The sequence below is a fragment of the Vigna umbellata genome, chromosome 9, assembly GCF_029865625.1.
Source record: "Vigna umbellata cultivar VRB3 chromosome 9, Vumbellata_1.0, whole genome shotgun sequence".
In the NCBI taxonomy this organism is placed as follows: domain Eukaryota; kingdom Viridiplantae; phylum Streptophyta; class Magnoliopsida; order Fabales; family Fabaceae; genus Vigna; species Vigna umbellata.
Genome location: NC_142173.1, coordinates 18,791,427 through 18,813,202, shown reverse-complemented (window position 1 = coordinate 18,813,202; position 21,776 = coordinate 18,791,427). Strand labels below are relative to the sequence as shown.

The window sequence follows — 21,776 nt, the reverse complement described above, 5'->3', positions numbered from 1 at the left end:
AAAAATGTTACTATAGCAATATTGTAATATTGTTAAACACATATATTACTTTAGATAAATTAATTTACCGTGTAATATTATTTTAGCAAACTGTTAGTAACTATATAAGAAATTAATTAAATATATATTACTTTAGAGATTAATATTATAGTAATTGAATTAAAAATTATTTTATAAACTAAAAATTACTAATATCTAAAATCATTTTTATTTTTAATAATTAGTGATCATTAAAAAATATTTTTTTATTTAGAAATAATTTTTTAATCCCTCATTGTGATATAAATGGAAATTAATTTTTAGTCATTTTAATCTATTTTAGTGACTAATTTTTAGTCAATTCAAATAATAATAAAATTAAAAACTAAATTTTTAGTTTGAAATTATCATATTATTAAAGACTTAAATCTTTTTCTTTATGGTCTAGATTTAGATATTGATTTTGTATAACAAAATTTTATAATTGGGAGCCATCGCAATGGAAACCATGCAAAAGAAGGAAACGGGGATTTCATGGTGGTTGAAGTTGCAATAAAATGTTTTTAGAAATTTTAAAATGTTTATTTTAAGGTTTAATAGCCAATTTTGTCCTTAGTTTCGTTGACAAATCCTCGTTTTAAAAGTGTTTGAAATGGATCATCACTTTTAAAATTTTGAGTCAAATTAGTCCCTTCCGTTAAATAGAAACAAACGGCGTTAAGAGTTTGATGATTTGGCAAAAGACATGTTATTTTATAGATATATTTATGCTAACGTGTTAGTGAATGGGTGCATAGATGAAATTTAGAGGTGCACTTGATATTTTCTAGGTGAGGCCCAAGCCCTCCAGGGTTTCTTTTTTTTCTTTTTCAGAAACGAAGGTCTCTTCTCCACCGCAACTTTGTCTCCGCATGACCAACGCCGCCGTGCCTTCCACTGGACGACCAAAACTGTCGCCGGCGGCACCGATCGTTGCTAGAGACACCGCTAGCCACTACAGCGTTCCTTCCTCCATGCGCACTTGATGACGTCGTTGCCGCTACCATTAGGTTCAGATTCTGAGTAAACGCCGTCTGCGACAACGCTGCCGTCCTGCGGAGCAAATCGCGTGTTTCTCCTCTTTGAATCGCAAACACAAATCGCAACTCGTCTTGAGCCCTAATTCCTCCGCTTCACTTCAGCCTCCGATAGCATCACTGTCGAAGTGAAAGGCATAAAGGTAAGGGATTTTGCCCCCTTTGTCCCCCATTTTCTACGCCATCCACCACAGCTTGAACCGGAAGCACGCCATGAACCTTACATCCCTCAAGGTTCCTAACGAAACTATGTGTCTGCTATGTTCCTTCTCTATATCTACTCCCAGAAACATTCCTTCTACCGTGGATGTCTCCACCATGTTCTCCTGTATTCTTGTCAGAATCGTTCGCTCCTTCACCACCAGCTTCCCCTCCGAAACGCAACAACAGGTTTTATTGTCATCTCTTCAGCTCCCTCTACGCTCATCTGCAACTAAATCAAACCAATTTTTCATCTGTCCAATGGAACTGAAATGAAATTTTGAATTTAGGGGTTTTATTAATCAATACCTTGAATGACACCACTGGAAACACTTGATTAAAAAAATGTTTGCGAATTCGAAAACATGGAGATGGAAACCATTGCCGTTAGCAACATAAAAAAGCGACTGGATAAATAAAACGGAACAAAAAAGACAATATTAAGATGATGATGAGGGGTCTTTACTCTTTCATTCACTAACACACGTCAGCATAAATATATTTATAAAATAACATGTTAGCATTGTTTTCTGCCAAATCATCAAACCCTTAACACCGTTTGTTTATATTTAACGAAAGGGACTAATTTGACTCAAAATTTTAAAAGTGGGGATCTATTTCAAACACTTTTAAAATGAGGTACTAAATTGAGATTTGGCAACAAAACTGGGGACAAAATTGGCTATTAAACCTTATTTTAAATATGAGAGTCACTTGATGTATTCTTTTATCAGTGATAAGAAATATATTAATAGAAAATATTTGAGTCAATCCTTTTACATAAATATAAGAAAAAATATTGTTCAATCACAAAATAGTACTCCAAGATATAAATTACTAAGAGTAGACCTACTCGTCTTAAAAATTCTAAGTTACCTTACTTCTCCTTTATATACCTTATATAATATAGGGTCCCGATATTTTGACAACCAATTTTTAACACACTTTTGACAACGCCACGTGTCAGCATTTGATTGACCAGTTTCAATTATTTTTTTAATAAAAATCTGACGTCGAAATGGGTTGAGGGTTAACTTTTTCTCATGCTTCCAAAAATACCCTTATTTCTTTATCTCTCCAGATTGTGTTTCTGCGTTTTGGTTCACCATTCTCTTTCTATTTTCTCATTCTCCTCTTTCTCGGCGTTAAGCAAAACCCTTGGCATTCTCCAACTTTGCCTCATGTTCGTCGTTCTCTCATTACTTCTCATTTCCTTTGGCTCCTCATTTGCGTGGGACGAACCCAAAGTTCGTTCTCCTCATTTTAGTCCTCCATTTCGTTCGCTCTCATATTCCTCATTGTGCATAATGGTATTCTCCGTTGACCATGGTGCTTCAAGCAAGGTAAATGGGTTTATCCATTTTCTTCATTGCGTTTTGGGTTTGGCATTGGGTTTAATTTTTTTTTTTTCGTTTTTGGGATTTGGCCTTTTCTTATTTTGGTCTCTTTGATGCAGTTGTGTGTTTGTCATTCCTTTTCAACAAAGTATGTTTGTGCTTTGAAGAGAAGAATAAAAGGAGAAATGTACAAAGTACGCCTCATGCAGAATCCGACATGAACACGACCTTTGTAAGCTCGGGAGGCATGTACTACAACCAACCCAGTGTGTAGAGGTTTGTGAGGGTCGGATCGCGAAAGCTTTACAAGAACAAGGCGCTTAGAACCCCATACACAGGAAATATAGCGAAACACGAGTGATTTTTGTATTGAATTGTTATAGAAAGGAATACAAAATTGTACACAGATGAACAAATAAGTTTATTGTACCCAATTTTTTTAATGAAATAAAAGATGAAACTTTACTTCAGTTGGTTATTATTAATGTTAATTGAAGTTTTAATGTCTTTGTTATTGTCATTGTCAGATGTGTTGTTGTTTGGAATGTGAATAAACAAAGTGGCCAATGCAATTGACTACCATCCATGAATAATGATATCACCAATTTTCATTGCATCTATGACATGTGTTACCTATTTTGCCTCTTGTAATCGATTACAATGAGCTTGTAAACGATTACACGAACAAAATTGTGATTTTGTACAAAAACCTGTGCTGTAGGAGCCAATTGTGGCCACACAGGTAGCTAGAGACATTTTACGTTATTTTTTCATAATTCTTCAGTGGATGAGAGTTGTTTTTAGTGTTTAAGTGTGACTAGAGGGAGAAAACTGAGGTTTGGGTCGTCCATGGTGAAGAAAAGACCCAATGTTCGTGTCAAGGCTAAGTTGGTTCAAGTCCTGAAACAAGTGTAGGCCATTTTGTGCCTTGTAATCGATTGCAAGGGCCTTATAAACGATTACATGAACAAAAATCCGGTTTTGTACAAAAACTTGTGCTACAAAAGCCAGCTATCGGCACATAAGTAACCAAAGATAATTTGAGTGAGATAACATGCTGTCAACTTTGACCTTTGCTGACTATTTTAATCATAATGTTTCTCAAAGACCTCCGAAAGATGTGATTCTTTTTTTATTAAAAGATAGACTCAAAACTCTTTCCAATGACTACTAATTTGTGATTTTTGGACATTTGAGTAGGTGCAATTAATTCGTTAAAGTTAACATTTTACACATTCCTGCCACCTCTAACCTTTGCTGATTGTTTTGCTCATAACTTTCTTCACAAAACTTCAAATTCATTGATTCTTGTTTTGTTCGAATCTAGACTCAAAGAGCTTTCAAATGACTATCAACCCATAATTTTAAGACCACTGTAATAGATGCAGTTAATTTCCCAAAAACAACATTTTTCTAAGCTCCTTAAAGTTAACGCTTTATATATTTCTGCCAACTTTGAACTTTGTTGGTTGTTTTTCTTATAACTTTCTCCATCGAACTCCAAATGAGTTGATTCTTGTTTTTTTGGAATCTAGACTCAAAGAACTTTCAAATTATGCCTTGGTAATCAAGTGTAGGCCTTTTTGGCTATTGTAATCGATTACAAGGACCCTGTAAACGATTACACGAACAAATATCTGGTTTTGTACGAAAACTTGTGTTGTAGGAGCCAGTTGTGGGCACATAAGTAGCCAAAGACATTTTACGTAATTGAATTTGATCTTGTTTTAGGCACCTGTGTGATGTGATTCTTTTTTTTAGGCACCAACACTCAATTGAATTGGATCTTTTTTTTAGGCACCAATACTCAAGCCTATCAAGGTCGCTTACAGAATCGATTTTTGTACCAATCAGCCATAACCAAATAAAAGTTTCAATATATATGGTCGAACAACACTAGTAGAGAACGTATGGTACTAGATCAAAATTGAAATTTTATTCATATAATATATTATCGGTACATATTACCCAACATTTATAATCATGATCTTTTGTATATAAAAGACATGTACAAGTTCCAACTCGAGTAAAAATTTCTTTCGATCGAGAGGAAGACCCGTGAGAGTGAAAGCAATGCTCGAGACAAAGTGAAAATGGTGGAGAGAGACGAAGAAGAGGGTTGCCATTGGGTTGTCGTTGGACCTGTAGTTATAACATCAACAAAACAACAAGGGTCGAGAAGATGGTTAGGGTTCGCGAAAGAAGAAAATGTCAATGCTGGAGAAGATGGTTAAGCTTCGCGCGAAAGAAGAAAACGTCAATGCTGGAGAAGATGGTTAGGGTTCGCGCAGTTCTACTTACCAAAAAACACCACGACAACGATAAGGCACAATACAAATGGTTGACAACGATGTAGAACAGGGCTTCAATGTTGTAGAAGACGAATGTCCAAGACAGCGAGAAGGTGAGTCTTTAGGGTTTAGCGAAAAGGTTAGTCTTTGAACACCAGAAAGATAAGAGAATTGAGAGAGATGAGGGAACGCGACAAGTCAGGCGAAAGCGAAATTGCGAAATGCAAATGAAAGAAGAAGCGAAAGCGCGAAATGAAATTTCATATTTTTTTCTTCCCATAATACCCTTGCTTGATCAATTGCATATTAATTTATTTTTTTAAACATCAGCCAATGGACAACCGCCACGTGGTGTTGTCAAATCGTTGGCAAGAAACGTTGTTAAAGAAGAGTTTTCATATAATATATTTCAAAGGTTTGGTTTTTTTCAAACCAGTTATACTTTATTAGGTATAGAAAGTGGTACAATGGTAATTTTTTTAAATATGACAAGTTTTTCTATACTGATCAAACTTTAAACTGGTATAGAAAGTGACACGATAGCAAAATTATATTAAATTACAAAGTTTTTCTATATTGGTTGGATCTAGAATCAATATAAAAAATGGTATGGTGAATAATTGTAATAAATTACAAAATTTTTCTATACCGATTAGACCTAGAATAGCCAATATAGAGAGTGCTGAAGTATATTGGTTGGTCATTATAACCGTTATAGAATGTTTAATCTTCTTCTCCAACTTTTTGCACTTCACCTCATTGTCTCTACAGTGATTTCAATCCCCTACCTTCTCCCTTTTTCACTAAGTTCGACTTCACATTCTCATGAGCATTTCCCTCTCCTTCTTCCATTTCTTATCATTCTCATTTGCTCTCCTTCATTCCTCGTGTTCGTTGTCGCTATAAGAACATATCAACATCGTAGCTCCTCCTTTGTTGGTCTCCTCCATTTTTTGCTATCCTCTCATAAGTCTACTCATCCTCACATTTGCGCATCGCCTTCTGCACTCACTATCGTATTAGCGAAGTTGACAATGAATATAAGATACTTATTTGGCCTCAAAAGAGGGTATGTGAACCTACTACCCTTACATGAGAAAATCAAGGAAGGTAAATAATGTAAAACATGGATTTTGACGTGTAGACAACCAAATGAATTAATTAATTATTTGTGTTATGCATGTTTGGTTGCTTCTTAGCTCCACTTAAAATTAGAGGGTTTAGTTTATAAGCACACCAATGGATAAAAGTTGGATAAATTTTTTACACATAATAAATGAGTATGAGAATAGAGTAAATCAATTTCTTGAATTTGCAATGATGAATATTTTGGATAATAATAAAAGGTTATATTGTCCTGTGTTAATTACTTGAATGAGCGAAAACTACCAACTAAAGTTATTCGAGAGCATGTGCTTTGTGATGGATTCCTAAAGAACTCCACAAAGTGGACATGACATGGTGAATTAATAGACATGCCAAGTGTAGATATGAGTATCAAGTAGAAGCATAAGAAGTTGATTTAGAGATATCTGATCGGTTAGTGGACATGATATGTGATGTTGGACATGACTCATTCCAACGTTGTCATGTGTATGAAAACTTGTGCAGTGACGTAGAATAACCTTTGTATCCAAAATGCACTAAGTATACTCAATTGTAAATGTTACTTAAATTATTCACTATGAAGGCAAGAAATGGGTGAATTGATAAAAGCTTCACAAAATTACTTGAGTTGTTGAGTGACATGTTTCCTAAAGGCAACACATTGCTAACATGCAATTATGATGCAAAGAAGATATTGGATATCATGTCCCACAGGCATAGAGTATCACAATTAAAGTTTTAAAGGTAAAATTGTTAAATTTATAATAGGTTTTAATTTGTTTCCTTTCTTTTCTTCTTTTAGATTCAAAATAGTAACTTTAATTAAGTGTTTTTTTCATTATGTTCATGGGCCAAAGGTAGTTTTAGGCCTATTTAGAAGTTATAAAGACTAAATTAGAGAGGTTGAGGAAGGGAAGGACTCTAGTAGCCTTGAGTGTGGGTTTGAGAAAGAGTTCTTAAGTTGTGTCAAAGTCAATGTCTAGGAGCGGGATGTGTTTGGAAGTGGATTACAGCAAGCACTAGTAAAAAAGAACTTTTTTAACGCGTTATATACACTTCGATTTTATTGAAACTGAAGCGTATAAAAGTGCGGTGGTATTTTCGTAAATATTAAGTGGTTATATGTTTCGGTTATATATGAATCGATGTCTATAGATGTTACTGTCTCTGCTAGAACGCCAACCGAGGCATAAAAGTCGCGTTACTTCATCTTTTTACAATGAGATACTACCTCGATTTTGTTCAAAACCGAGGCATAATAGCATACACGAAGTATGAAATTTAAATGGTTTACACATCATATAACCTTATACATGTAATATGGACTTTAAATGGTTTAGGCATCGGTGAAATAGATAACCGAGTCAGTATCTTGATATTTTCTTATTCTTCTTCTTGCGCAAGCGTCTTCCTCTCCCATCTTCCACTTTCCTTTTCCTTTTCTTGTTTCTCTCTCTTCTCTACGCTCCAGCCTTAACGCCCGTCGCAGCCACAACACAACAATCACCATCAGGACGCTCGCTCTTGGAATCGACCGAGATCCCTTCGCCTTCCTCCTTGTTCGCCGAAACCCTACCGGACTCCGTCATCGATGTCGTAATCACTTATCACGAGAACCCCGGGCCGCCGCTGGGAGCCCACGCTGCCTTCCCAAGCGGTGGCCTCGCTCCTTGCGCTGCTTGCTCCAAGCCCTGCCACGCCGCCACTGGGAGCCACCAACACCTCGTCGTGTTCGACGGCTGCGAGCGCGGCTTCCACCTCGCCTGCGAGTGCGTCGCCTCTGGAGTGAAGAGCAAGCGGTGGCCATTGGGAGTGAAGCAGCTTCTTGATAACAGCTCCTAGGGTTCTAATCCAGATACCCATCCTCAATTTTAGTGCTGCATGGTGAACAATCTCAGATCTACATTGCTTCAGCTGTTATCCCCTTTCTCTCCTTTTTTTGTTTTGATTTTTCTTTTTATTTTGAGCGGTCCGGTCAGGATTACAGTTTGGTGGTTTGCGTTTTGGCAGATTAAGCTGCCGTCGTATCCCCCACCACCATCGAACAACTATGGAAAAACCAACCCCTTATAAGTGGGATGATGCACAAAAGTGGCTTTTGAGATTGTCAAAAGGAGGAGAGAAAAGTCACTCCAAAAACAGACCAAGAAACTCAAACGCAGATGATTTGAGACTGATAGCTCCTGTGCCACAAAAGGAGCATGATTACTCAAGTAGTGAGAAGGAAGAGGAAGAGGATCAACAAGCCCCTGCAAGAGGATTGAATATCAAGCTAGAGGATTGAGTCCACTAGAAAGTCGAGCAATGGCTTGGGATGAGGCAGGTAATTACTTAACTATTGAGCTTGTTCTTTGATCAACTGAATGTATTGAGGGAAAGCTTGTTCTTGGGATGAGAATCATTTCTATGATATAAACTTCGATCTGAGGCATTAGCTTTATCTTCTTCGATGATTCGTAAAGTAAAGTGTTTTAAAACTTCTATTGTTTTGTTTTGTTTTTTTTTATTGTTTTTTTAATATTTCTTAGCATGATTGAATTGCAATTGTGATGTTATTGCTCTAAGTTACTGCGTGCGATTGCATGGCTTGTGATCTAGCTTCTGCTGTCTAGTGTGAATATTAAAAGATCACAACTAGAGACTCTAAATGTTTTAGTCATACGCAGATGACGAAAAAATAGACAGGGACATCAGCACTCCAAAGGAGAATGTTGACTTCGTCTAATGGGAATCTCTCTGATGCGTTTGTGTTTATTTTGTAACTTTTTTTATAAGGAAGTATTTGCACGAGTTGTTTCAAGTTCCATTATACGATTTGCAGGTGACGATAACTTAGACAGGGACATCAGCACTTATGCTAAGGACGGTGGTTTGTCTTTGGGAATCTCTCTTATGCATAACCGATATTCATGATATAGACTGAGATTATTAACAAGTTAACTTTTGACGGTCCAATGTGTCTAAGAGCAATATTTATCACTTTTATTAACTGATGAGGAATTTTATACAATTATTTAATTTGATATAACCCCATCTTGGAGTAGCCTGTTCTAAATGTTGTGTTGGTAAGTGCATGTATAATATTGATATTTGGCCAATGATGTATTGATTTGCTCGTAGTATTGAGATAACTATTCAATCAAAGATAATCGCACATTTCTTATACTACTGGATTTTGACAGTAGCCATGACTTTTTTTTTTCCTTTTTACGGATACATCACGGTTTCATTAAAGATGACATACATACATATATATATATATACATATATATATATATATATATATATATATATATATTCAACACTTGTTACTTTTTTATCTTTCTTCTTTATCAAATGTATCATCTATAATATATAATTTTTTTTCTCTTATGTAGCATGTTGAATATTTATGGTAGATTTTTCTTTTTTATATACCTAACAGATTTGGAAATCTCTAGGTGGGTCCAACGGAAAGGTAGAAAGAGTAACTTGCGGGTCTTACTAGATTTGATATGAAAATTTCATTATACTTAGCATATGAAATATCAAATACAAACCCAGTCTCTCTGTACATGGATCAAAATCAATGGTGGAGATGTTGAGGGTTTATTCCAATGTGAGGGTTTATCTTATTCCAATGTTGACTGTTAACAAAGTTTGTTTGTTAAACCTTTATTTAGGTTCAAGCGTGAAAAGGTGAAGTTTCAAGCCTGAGAAAATCACCAGATTAGAAAAGCTGAAATGGAGATGAAGAAAATGGAGGTACAATCCTTACTGGGTTTATGGTTGTTCTTATAATCTAGCATATTATTAGTTAGATATTCTGAAATTGGCACTTCCAAAAGTAGATCTTCCCACAACTCATAAGCGTTGAAGATGATAGCTCATCTTTGATGCCCTGTTAACAACTCCAAAGCACATCTCAGTAAAGTTGAAAGGTTTGTGAAATAGATTGACAAAGAGAATTATTCCTCAAAAGAAACATGGCATGGCAGGGACCTTGATCTTCCGTAATTTCTTCCTGGATTCATTCCACATGCAGGGAATAGAAAATGTATATATTATGAAATTCCCTCGAGTTGTCATTGATCCACTGAAATAGCCTTTCTAAAACCATTTTAGAAACATTTTTAGGAGAAGCAAATGTAATTGTTTTTTTATGCATACTAATTTATTGGAGCCTTTTCAATGCTGCATGATTTTCTAAGGCAGGAAAAAACACACACACTTTTATATATATATATATATATATATATATATATATATATATATATATATATATATATATATATATATAGTATTATCCTCCTAGTACATTGTTAGGTAAATATTTGTCAGTTGTGTGAATAGTGCTTAGATTTTCATGATAATATCATTCATACCTTGTACTTGATGCATCTTTGGAATGAATGCATCTGCCCTTCCACGAAACAATTTCCGTTCTTGTTCTTGTTCCCACCATATCGCCTTTTCTGCATCACTTCCATCAATCCCACTATTGTTAATATCCTCAAGTAAAAACACCCAAACTTCCCAAGCTTTGTATTTTGTATTTGTTACTTTACAAATTTGTTCTCTTTCTCACACTTGGTAAATTTATGCTCAGGAGGAGACGTCAACAAAGCAAATTAAGTTGGGCTTTATCAGTGGAGTTCTTTCAAGGGAAAAATCAGTTCCTTTCGAAAGAATTTTATTTCGTGCTACTGGGGGAAACATGTTTCTCAAACAGGGCTGTGATTGATATTTTGCTCTTGATCTTTCGTCGGAGGAGGTTTAAATTGTGAAATCTAAGTCTTAATCCTCTTGCAATTAGATATGTAATATAGTACTAGATCATCTAAGTTCCTTCTTTTATTTAAAAATATATGAACCAACAGGGACGAACATGCTTTGACATAATTGTATATATAATTACTTTTTTTTATTATGGAAATGTACTCTTGTATTGCTACCACTTCTATCTTCTTAGTTTTTTGGTCCATACAGTCATAGCCTCCCTTTTTTACGGGTTCATTAAAATGTATTTGTCGTCTTTTATTCTGGAGAGAGTGTTAAAAGTAAAATTCTGAAATATGTGATGCTTTTGAATAAAATATTACTTTTAATATTTTTGCAGTTTCTATTGCCTCGGTTCAACTCCAAACCGAGGCATAAGATTCTCCTTTACTACCTCGGTTCATCAGCAACTGAGTTCAAAAGTCTGGCGAAAAAAAGAGTAGAAAAATGAACACTCTTTACTGCTTCTGTTTCATTTGAACCGAGGCAAAAACATACACTTTTTTGCCTCAGTTCAGAACCGAGGCAACTTTTTGTCTCGTCTGTATATACCTCGGTTACAGAATCGGTGTGGATAGGCAAAAATAATTGTTGTCGTTTTCCTTTACTGTACCAGTGAAGGGGTTTTGCTTAGATTAGAGGTAAGGAGAGTTAACATTTTTCTTAGGCTTAATAGCCTATTTTGTCCCCAGTTTTGTTGGGTTGTGTCATTAGGTCCCTTGTTTTAAAAATATTGTCCACTTGGTCCTTAGTAAATTTTGCGTCAACGGCGTTCCTTTCGTTAAAAAAAAACAAACAGAGTTAATGGATTGATGATATGGCAGAAGATAATGGTAACGTGTCATTTTTAAGTTATATGCATGGTGACATGTTAAGTAATTAGAAGTCACTAAATGTTTAGCAATTCTTAATTAATTCCAAAATCTTAATCTGATACATAGGATTGAATCTAGATTAACTTTCAAATGGATGACTCACGCTTTTAGGAATTCAGATTTTCTTTTGTCAGCTTTTGGTTTTTGAAAATCCTTGGCTTGTTTTTATTTTCTCTCGATCAAACCCATTTTGGGTTGATTCTTCTTCGTGCAATAAGCATGGCAAGGAGGAGGCCTTCGTTTTCTCTGTTTTGATTTGAGTTCGTTTTCGGCATAAGAGGGAGACACCTTTCTTGTCCCTCATCTCCGTTGTTGTTTCGATCTTGCAAAGTATCCTTCTTCTTCTTCTTCCCATTCTGGTTCGTTTCGTAGGGAGAGAGGCTAGGTCCGGTGGCTCAGACACGACTCATCTCCACGATGTGTGGGTTTGTTCGCTGGCATCTTTACAGCGGAGAGGGTCTTAATTAGTGGACGTTTTCGTGGTAGTGCATGGCGTTGGCTTGGGGTTTTGTTTGGGGGATCTTGGGGTTCCTTTTTGGATTTTCGTTTTCTCCTTCTCTGATTCAACTTTGTAGAGGACTTTTTTCTTTCCCTATGCTCTGTTCCTGGCTAGAGTTTATGAAATATGGAATTTGGGGATTTTGGAATCTAGTTCTTACGATTGGGGTTTTCCTTGGGTATTTGAGTATGCGATTGTGTTTCTTGAATCTTTTGTGCAGGTTGCGCGATTTGGGGGCGAAAGGGTTGATTTGGGAATCTTTGGTTCTTCCCTGTTATAGCGAATTGGTGGGGATTTTGTTCTTCTCTACGGTTTAGGGTTCGATTGGGATCTTGGTTATTCTTGGAATTCTTGGTTCGTTTGATGCAGAGGGCTTTTGCACGGAGAGACTTAGTGGATGTTGTGAAACGGGTTTCTCTTGGTCGTGGAAGAGGGTTCGGGTTAGAATGGCAGTGTCCATTCCTTGGCGGTGACGAGGAGTCATGGTAGTCCGGCGATGTAACCAGTGATCTTGGTTGGGTAGTTGAACCTAATTGGGGGAAGCCCAGAGGTAAATTTAGGGTTGGACACTGAAACTGCAATGGCAGAAAACAAAAATAATAATAAGAAATTTAATTGCGCTGTAGGCCCAGAGTCTATACTAGCCACCTCAACCTCTATTTACTAAACACGTCACCACACATACAACTTAAAAATGACATGTTACCACTATCTTCTGCCATATCATCAATCCATTAACTTTGTTTGTTTCTTTTTAACGGAAGGGACAACGTTGACACAAAATTTATTAAGTAAGAATCAAGTAGACACTTTTTTAAAACAAGAGACCTAATTGACAAAATCCAAAACTAGGGATAAAATAGGTTATCAAGCCTTTTTTTTATATGTATGATTTTTGTTTTATGTAGTCTCATGTTTATTCCATTCTGGTCATGTGCCACAGAGTCTTAGAGTGCTGCATGTATTACTGAGTTGGCTTATGACCCAATATCATGTGTTACATCTGTTTTAACATGTTGGATAAATCTATGAATTGTGATTATGAAGTAATAATGTTATTATGGGGTTAGGATTTTGTATATGAGGTAATATACATATACATATATATATGCATATACATGTACATGTGTACACGTGTACATGTGTACACGTGTACATGTATATATTGGTATGGACATTTTCCCTTCTAAAACGGGGCTATTATGAGTTCGTGGATGACACCAAGTATGATACGTGTTACTTTTTATGTGTTTTAGGGTATATCGATCATGCATCGAGTTATTATTATCATAATTTCCATGTGTCGGGTTGTTTTATGCATTGTTTTCATAGCCATGAAAACAATGCATCGAAAAGTAAAAGAAACGAAACCAAAATTCCATGGGCTTTCTCTCTCCAAAATAAAGTCATGCACCGAAAAGGTAAAGGGAAGAAAAAAATAAAAAGGAAGCCAAACTTTTCCTCTTATTCACTTGAAGAAAACAAAGCTTTTTCATGTTTTTATTTTTCTCTCTCCAAAGACAAGTCATGATAGCCTCCACACACACATTAACCCCTAGGCCAAGGTTCCATTCACTCATAATATATTGCAAACAACACTACTTAAGCCTTTTTTTCAAGCATTTTCGAAAATTAAAATAAAAACCAATATTAATTAATTTTTATTCACTCTCTTAACACTTTCTTCACACAAATACACACTATAATTAATTATTTAATCACACAAAATATAATAATAAAATAAAAAGATTTTTTTATTTTCTATGGGTTTTACATATCACGAATTGTATACATGAGGTTATGTCCTTAATGGTTTATGTTGAGCTTGTTAGGGATTGTTACATAGAGTTTTTAATGTGAAGCCAAGGTGTGTGTGTGTGTGTGATATCACGTTGCGCAGGGTTGAAATGTAATATATATCATGTTTTAGGGGTTATTGTGTTGTGTTTAATGGGACGCTAGTTTGTTTTTATGTTAGGTTGAGTGCTCCTATCACTAGTGCAAAGAAGGGATATTATCTTAGTTGTTTTGGGTTTATGACAGCAGTTTTACAACCGAGGTATATTTAGACGAGGTAAAAATTTAAGACTTACATTTTTGCCTCGGTTCAAAAAATTCAAAGGAGTAAAGCGATTAAAATAAATAAAAAATTGGGTCTATTACCTCGGTTCTAGTTTGAGTCGAGGTTGTAGACCCTTAAAATTAATTAATTAAAGGGTCTATTGCCTCAATTGGATCCAAAACCGAGGCAATAAATCATTTTTTGCCTCAATTTTTACCAAAATCGTAGTCTAACGTATATTTTTTTTAAAAAAAAATATCGTTTCTGTATCACATAAACCATATGACAAAATCCCAAAAATTCAAACAAACACAGAAAACATTGTTTTCTATTTATCGGGAACTTTTTTTGTTTTCTTTTCAAACTTTGAAAAAATATTTAAAATATTTACATTTCGAATTTTGAGTTAAAAATTTTTGTGAGGGACTTTCATGATTTTTTGGTTCTTCATACAAATTTTCATTTCATTTTAGTTCGTTTGAACATACTCTCAGTTTTACCTATACTTATGTTTTGATGTGTATGATGTATGAAGAACAATCGACCAAACGAAAACATGAAAAACCTAAAATGAAACTAACCTTGAAGGTGAGTTTGGGGCTGAAATGAACATCCCAAAAGCGTTTATTCGAAGAGCTGAAGAGCACCTCTACACAAAATCAATTAGTCAAAACAAAAGAAAATCATACCTAAGCACTTAATCAACGTAAACTGAAAGAAAAAATGCAAGAAAAGTTGACGATGATGGCTGCGAAAATGGAAGAACAGAGAGCATCGACGCAACACCAAGTACAAAAAAGCTTCTGCCTAAAAATGCCTCTGTGCGCGAAATTTAACCCAAAATACGTGTTATTACCTTGATTATTTTTTTAACCAAGGCAATAAGGGTCTATGACCTTGGTTCTATAAAGAACCGTTGCCTAAACCCTCTAAAATAATTCAGTTATTTTATGCCTCGGTTCTCTAAACAACCAAGGCAATAGACGTTTGTGATAATTACAAAAATGTCACTATGTCAGTTTTAAGCATCGGTTCTTTTTTAACCGAGGCATATACATTTGCGATAATTACAAAAATGTCACCACACCATTTTTTTCTTCGGTTACTACTAAACTGATGTCAAATGTGCGAGTTAAAATCTTTTGTTTTAGTAGTGTATGAAGTAAAATGGTGTTTTTTACATGTTCCAAGTCATTTAGTGTGCTTAATTTGATTGATATAATGTTTTTCATGCATTGTCGGGGTTGTCTAGGTGAATTTGGGTATGTTCTGGTATTGTCAAGTTATGTGTTTTGTTGTGGTGTTGCTCAAACTTATGGTTTGATGTTTGAGGTGTTGTCACTACAAGAATTTAGCTTATTTCCGAAGGTTTATTACCGAAGGCCTAAGGGTCATCGGTAAATAAGTGTTTTCGACGGTCAAATTGAGGATTACAGACGGGCATAATGAAATGTTGTTATCGAAGGTCAAAAGAGCATTACCGAGGGGTTTATGGCCTTCGGTAAGAGGCTCGACCCCTTAAACTAATTAATTGGGGCTATTGTAGGAGGTCGTCCCCAATTTCGTAAGACACGATCCTATACCTATATCGATTTCGCGTGGTGCTCCCCCATTTCCTCCTTCTCCGTTCTCGTCCCCAATTTGTGCTTCCCATTCTCTTCCTCTCGCTTTTGTTTGACGTTTCTCTTCCTCTCCCTCTCCCTTTCCCGTCTGTCCGGTGGCATTGTGTGGGTAGGGTTTGAGTGGTGTTCCACCAGTGTGTTGGCGTTGCCGTCAAGAGGGTGGTCCGTTAACATCATGGTGTGTGGACGTTGTTGTCAAGAGGGTGCTCCTGTGACGTGAGGGTGCCTGTCTTCGTCAAGGGAGGCTATTGGAGACGCGTCGAGGTATGTTCTTTACTGGCTAAATTTATATATTCGGAGAAGAGAGATAAATGTGTGCCTAAGGAGTAAAAGAAGAAAGTGGTTTTGGTATTCATGTTTGCTACTAGGTTAAGAGTTACTATGAGATATAAAGAACGTAGTTTCTCAATATATAGCTATTTATAGTGATCAAGGAAGAGTATAGAAGAGAGGTGAAAGTAAATGATAGGTCTTGGTTCAAGACAGAGAAGAAAATGGAGTAAATGATGCTTATCAACACTAACTGAGCCACTAAAGGGTTAAACTGGGACAAGTGTGTAAATTGAGGTAAGCAAGTCTAACATAAGATGGTAAGTGGCAAGTGACTAAGGGAATCTGCAAACTCGTTGCTTAAAATATCTAACAAAATTTCTACAAACATGAAACGAATATTTGATATTCCTGCTGTATTTTTGGTTGATCAATATCTCAATGTTCTGCTTCAAGTTCAGGGGAGTCCTGAACTTTATCTTTATCTGAAAATTGTGATATGTTGAATTTAGCTTTATCTGGAAATTTAACTTTGTTGATTCTAGGCTTTTACTTAATCCAACCAAGTCTACTTGCAATGTAAAATTAAAATCAGACTTGACAACATCCACTTATACCAAAAATGAACTCAAAATGAGTTTTTGAGATGTGAAAATGCACACAAGTTGCTCTAAGGTCAATTAATCAATTCCAGTAACTTTATATTATGAAATTAGATTTGTTTAAGCTGGGAATTGGTACAGAAACAACATAGACCACAACTGATTTGGAATAGCAAGGGTTGATTTTGGGTTTATCTTTCTAAACCATCACTTTTTGAGTTAAAATAGAAGTGGAGTAGTGATTTTGAGTTGCAGGCTGTTTATAACTCATTTTATAGTTTAAAAACAATTAAAATCATCAAACAAAGTTGCTTGAACATTCAGTTGTGTGTTTAAATCACTTGCATATGTTTTTGAGTATCAAACCACCAAACTAGGGACTTTTTCTAGTGCAGAATTTGTTTTCCAGCTAAGGTTTGATTATTTTCTCTAGTTGCAGTGCATTTGTAGCCATTTATGAATCATATAAGTCAATGAGACAATGTCTAGCCTTGATTATATGTGCTACATCAATTAAAACATGATTCTGTTTCAAAAATTCTGCACAAAATGGAATAAATCTGGTGCAATCTCATAAATTTGTTTCAGTGGAAGTTTTTTGTTTCTTAAGCAATGTGCAAGTTTGTTTAATGATATTAAACATGTTCCAAGTAATAGCAACCTGTATTAATCACTAAAGTGCAAAAAGCATAGTTGAGTTGCTAATAAATCCTGAAACAAGGTGTTGTTATTGCTTTTTTGATCAATCTTTTCACCGTTATTGATATCTTTGCTTGTGTCTTAGGTGTTTAAATTCTTCTAGCTGATTCTCTGCAGTTATATCAAGTGTTTTAGGATGTCTTAGAGTCATTGCAACTGTTGTCTTCATTTCATTTCACTGAATTCTAAATTCTGGTACAGTTTTGGTGACATTTTCATGCATATTTGGCTATAGCAAGTATGATTTGTTGAATCTTGCTATGTTTGTGCATATACAAAGTTTGAGCAAGTTTATTTTTCCATTTTAAAGTTGTGTGCACTGTTCAAATGGTCATTTTTGTACCTATATGCATAATCATCTCTTAAACCATCAAAATTGGCTTTAAAATGGAGTGAACCAGTGAATTCACATTGCAAGATGTTTTCAAACTGTTTCAGTGTTTAAACATCTTTAAAATGATGATACAAAGTTGTTTGATGCATCAATTGAGCTTTTGAATGACTTCCAATCAATATTGGGTTTAAAACCACCAAATTACAAGCATTTTCCTAGTGCAGTGTTCAAATCAAGTGGTGTTTGAAAATTTGTTTGCTCCAATTTCCGATTATGGGTTGGCATGTGCAGGTTTATGTTTCCAAATGTAAAGATATGACTAAAACATTGTAAAAAATCCATAAAATCAAAAGAATAACCTAAAACTCAAAGTTTGAGTATTTAGTACCTACAAAGTGTACTTATAAGGTGAGAAATTGTCATTTCACCTAATGTAGACTCATTCTAAGGTATGTAAGCATCCTAAAAAGTCTAACTTAGTGAAATCAAGGTAGGAAAGTAGTGAAAAGCAAAGAATAACCTAATACTCAAAGTTTGAGTATTTAGAACCTAAAAAGTGTGCTTAAAGGGTGAATATTTGCAACTAGACCCAATGTACACTTATTTTAACTAATGTGAACATCCTAACATGTCTAAAGTAGTGAAATGAACCTAGAAAAGTATTCAAAAGCAAATAATTAGGTACAACTCAAAATTTGAGTAGTTGGAACCTAAAAAAGTGTACTTAAAAGGTGAGAATTTGCAACCTGACCTAATGTACACTTATTTGAAGTAATGTGAACATCCTAACATGTCTAAACTAGTGGAATGAAGCTAGGAAACTTGTCAAAAGCAAAGAATTACCTCAAACTCAAAGTTTGAGTATTTAGAACCTAAAAAGTGTGCTTAAAGGGTCAAAATATGCAACTAGACCCAATGTACACTTATTTTAACTAATGTGAACATCCTAACATGTCTAAAGTAGTGAAATGAACCTAGGAAACTATTCAAAAGCAAAGAATTAGATACAACTCAAAATTTGAGTAGTTGGAACCTAAAAAAGTGTACTTAAAAGGTGAGAATTTGCAACTTGTCCTAATGTACACTTATTTTAAGTAATGTGAACATCCTAACATGTCTAAACTAGTGGAATGAAGCTAGGAAACTTGTCAAAAGCATATAATTACCTCAAACTCAAAGTTTGAGTATTTAGAACCTTATCTTAGATGTCCCTCGTAGGAAAGAGGATTCCCTAGGAGAGTCAATTCATGATCTCTGATGAACTCTCCCTTGACACTGCCAAATCCATGATTCTGTTTCAACAACAAGTTGGTAGTACTAAATGCTAGGGTCATAGATACCACAATCATACCTAAAAAACAAACAAATAGTTGAAATACAGTTTTCAAACTTTATAATTAAATTTCTACTTCCCTTTTCTATTAAACCCTTCTTTCAATTTGACTTTTTCATTCTATATGTGTGCTTTCAATTCTTGAAGAAACTCATGAAAATCACATGCAGGTGGATATGGGACTCTAGAGGAGCTTCTTGAAGTCATAACCTGGGCACAACTTGGGATTTATGACGAGCCGGTAATTGACTCGATCATTATGGGAATCATGTTAGTAAATGTTTTATGTTCCTTTAGTTGACTGGTGTTTGCATCCTAGTTAGGTTTGACCTTCTAAAAATTGTAGGTGAGATTAGTAAATATTGATGGATACTTTAACTCCTTGCTGTCATTTATTCACAAAGCCGTGGAAGAGGGATTTATCAGTCCAAATGGTCGTCACATAATTGTATCAGCACCAACAACAAAGAAGCTAGTGAAGAAATTGGAGGTAATGTTTCCTTACTAAAATTATATTTCCATATTGTTTAAAATAGATTTTGACGTTTACCCTTTTGAATCAACCTTATACTCATTTTGAAAAGTCTAGTGAAGCTTTGTGGGCATTACACAACTCCTTTTTAATTTGATTCTCACAATTTGAAGCAACTATCTCACATAAAACCACTTCCTTTGATTTCATTGGAAAAGTCACATCAAAACAAAGGTTTCTCTGGTTTCATACTGTATATGAAAACAATAAATAAAAGATTTATAGACGCACAAATCAAAACTTTTCTTGGATGTCTGAGGACATGCACATTTATGTCATCAAGCTTATTCTACGTAATCAACTTTTGTTGTGCAAAACTATGCAATTGAGTAATATGAATTATTTTTGTGTTTAATTCACAGGATTACGTTCCCTGCCATGAGGGTGTTGCTTCCAAGTTGAGCTGGCAGATAGAACAACAACTTGCATACCCTCAAGATTATGATATGTCAAGGTAGTTAGGTTACTTCACGTGCACGGAAGATGAAACCATACAGAATTTTGAAGCTGGAAGAAGTTATATTTTTTATGGTTGTTCTGTTTTTATCCTTTTAATTTCTTGTGTAAATTACCAGGATTGACCTTGATATGTGATACTACTATATTAGTTATTGCAATTACTTGTGAAACTTCGATTTTCTTGAAGTTGTAAGTATCTGCTTCTGAAGTTATTATTATTATTATTTCTCAAGGCCTTACCGAGGGCCTTTGCCCTTCGGTAATTACCGAGGGCCTTTGCCCTTCGGTAATTACCGAAGGCCTTTGCCCTTCGGTAATTACCGAGGGCTTTTGGCCCTCGGTAATTACCGAAGGCTTTTGGCCCTCGGTAATTACCGAAGGGCAAAAGCCCTCGGTAAATGTTAGCGACAAGGGATTTACCGAGGGCTCTTTGGCCGTCGATAAGCCTTCGGTAATTACCTTTTACCGACGGTTTTGGGCTGTTTCCGAGGGCTTCTGGCCTTCGGTAATGCCCTTCTTTTTCGTAGTGTGTGATTTACGTCCATGATGATTATGTGGAATGCCATGCTGTTGTGTTGATTGCAATATGACAATATGATTGGGGAGCCTATGTCTTCTTACGTACTATTGGTGAATGGCTCGAGAAAAGTCCTACTATAGTGAGTGGGTCCTGTTTTAGTGAACAGGAAAGTCCTATTTTAGTGAACAGGAAAAACCTTGTTTTGGCGAACAAGTTGTGTGTGCTAGAGTATGAAAGATGACATAGGTTTATAATGATTAATGGTGTTAGCATGGGTTGCTTGAGTTGAAGTGTGGATTGGAAAGAATAGTTTGGATAGTTTTATTTAATCTTGTTTAGAATGGTACGAGCATAAAATTTACTTGATAAATTATGTTATTGTGATATGGAGTTGTTATAATGTTTATTCTGTTGTGTGATGATTGTATAACTCTTATTGTTATACGAGAGCAAATGATTCTTCATATGTCAAAATATAATGTTTTTTTCCGCAGTTTTACTTGGAAGGAGACTTTGATTTATTTTTATTCAATAAATATGATTTTATTTCTTTTATTGATATAACTACTTTGAAAAGGTTTAGTTAATTAATTCACATTTTCCACATGTTAGAAGGTTTACACTTTATTAATGGTATCTTAAATTGGGATGTTACAAGAAACTCACTCACTCTAGCTATCATGTAATTAATTTCAAATCACTAATTAAATTTCTTGTTTAATAGGTATCATTGACAAATGATTATTATTTGTCCAATAAATAATATTGTCATTTAGTTATTGGTATCATTGACATTGTTTTATTTTGAATGTAACATGTTTGAGTTTATTGTAATTGAAAACAAAACTTTTCAGCAAATAGTAAATTGGTTATGTCATTAACCAATCTAATGCATGACATATTAGATCGGTTACGATCATAACCAATATAATATGTTTGAGTTTTTTGTTAAAATAGATACAAATATTAGATCGGATATGGTATTAACCGATCTAATATAATCCTTTAAAAATATTATTTTGTCCTTTTCGATTAAAAATATAAGATCAGATAAATGTATTAAATCAATTCTACAATTATCTAAGATGTAAGAGACTACATCCACATATATTAAATTGATTTCATAATTGATTTAATATGCGTTCTTAATATATATATTTTTTTGCGTCTAACATATAAAATTATACTTGTAAAAAACAATATTTATGAGAAAAAATATG

At 34.9% G+C, this 21,776-nt stretch overlaps 1 protein-coding gene, 1 long non-coding RNA gene and 2 other non-coding genes across 5 annotated transcripts; all 4 read left to right on the top strand.

Moving 5' to 3' along the window:
* The first annotated feature begins 7,326 nt into the window (after positions 1-7,326).
* LOC148192788 (uncharacterized) lies at positions 7,327-10,927 on the top strand. 2 transcript variants are annotated; one of them, XR_015781870.1, is made up of 4 exons: positions 7,327-7,875; positions 8,002-8,314; positions 8,813-9,735; positions 10,580-10,927. It is a non-coding gene; the product is annotated as an uncharacterized LOC148192788 (long non-coding RNA). The 2 variants fall into 2 exon arrangements; XR_015781871.1 differs by having other exon boundaries at positions 7,327-7,907.
* Positions 8,651-8,737, top strand: LOC124828279 (small nucleolar RNA R44/J54/Z268 family). Its single transcript, XR_007028004.1, has one exon. It is a non-coding gene; the product is annotated as a small nucleolar RNA R44/J54/Z268 family (small nucleolar RNA).
* On the top strand, positions 8,806-8,890 carry LOC124828281 (small nucleolar RNA R44/J54/Z268 family). The gene has a single exon (XR_007028006.1). It is a non-coding gene; the product is annotated as a small nucleolar RNA R44/J54/Z268 family (small nucleolar RNA).
* Positions 10,928-18,959: 8,032 nt separating the features above from the next.
* LOC148192787 (cytokinin riboside 5'-monophosphate phosphoribohydrolase LOG1-like) lies at positions 18,960-20,099 on the top strand. The gene is made up of 4 exons (XM_088099285.1): positions 18,960-19,023; positions 19,216-19,286; positions 19,392-19,535; positions 19,940-20,099. The coding sequence occupies exons 1-4, from the start codon at positions 18,960-18,962 to the stop codon at positions 20,033-20,035; spliced, it is 375 nt and encodes a 124-aa protein (XP_087955411.1). The 3' UTR covers positions 20,036-20,099.
* Positions 20,100-21,776: the final 1,677 nt, after the last annotated feature.

Excerpts from the sequence above, each read along its gene's own strand:
- LOC148192787 (XM_088099285.1), top strand. The coding sequence starts at position 18,960 with ATGATCTCTGATGAACTCTCCCTTGACACTGCCAAATCCATGATTCTG. Across the intron at positions 19,024-19,215 it reads TCTGTTTCAACAACAAGTTG|GTGGATATGGGACTCTAGAG; the intron begins GTAGTACTAAAT and ends AATCACATGCAG. Across the intron at positions 19,287-19,391 it reads TTGGGATTTATGACGAGCCG|GTGAGATTAGTAAATATTGA; the intron begins GTAATTGACTCG and ends TAAAAATTGTAG.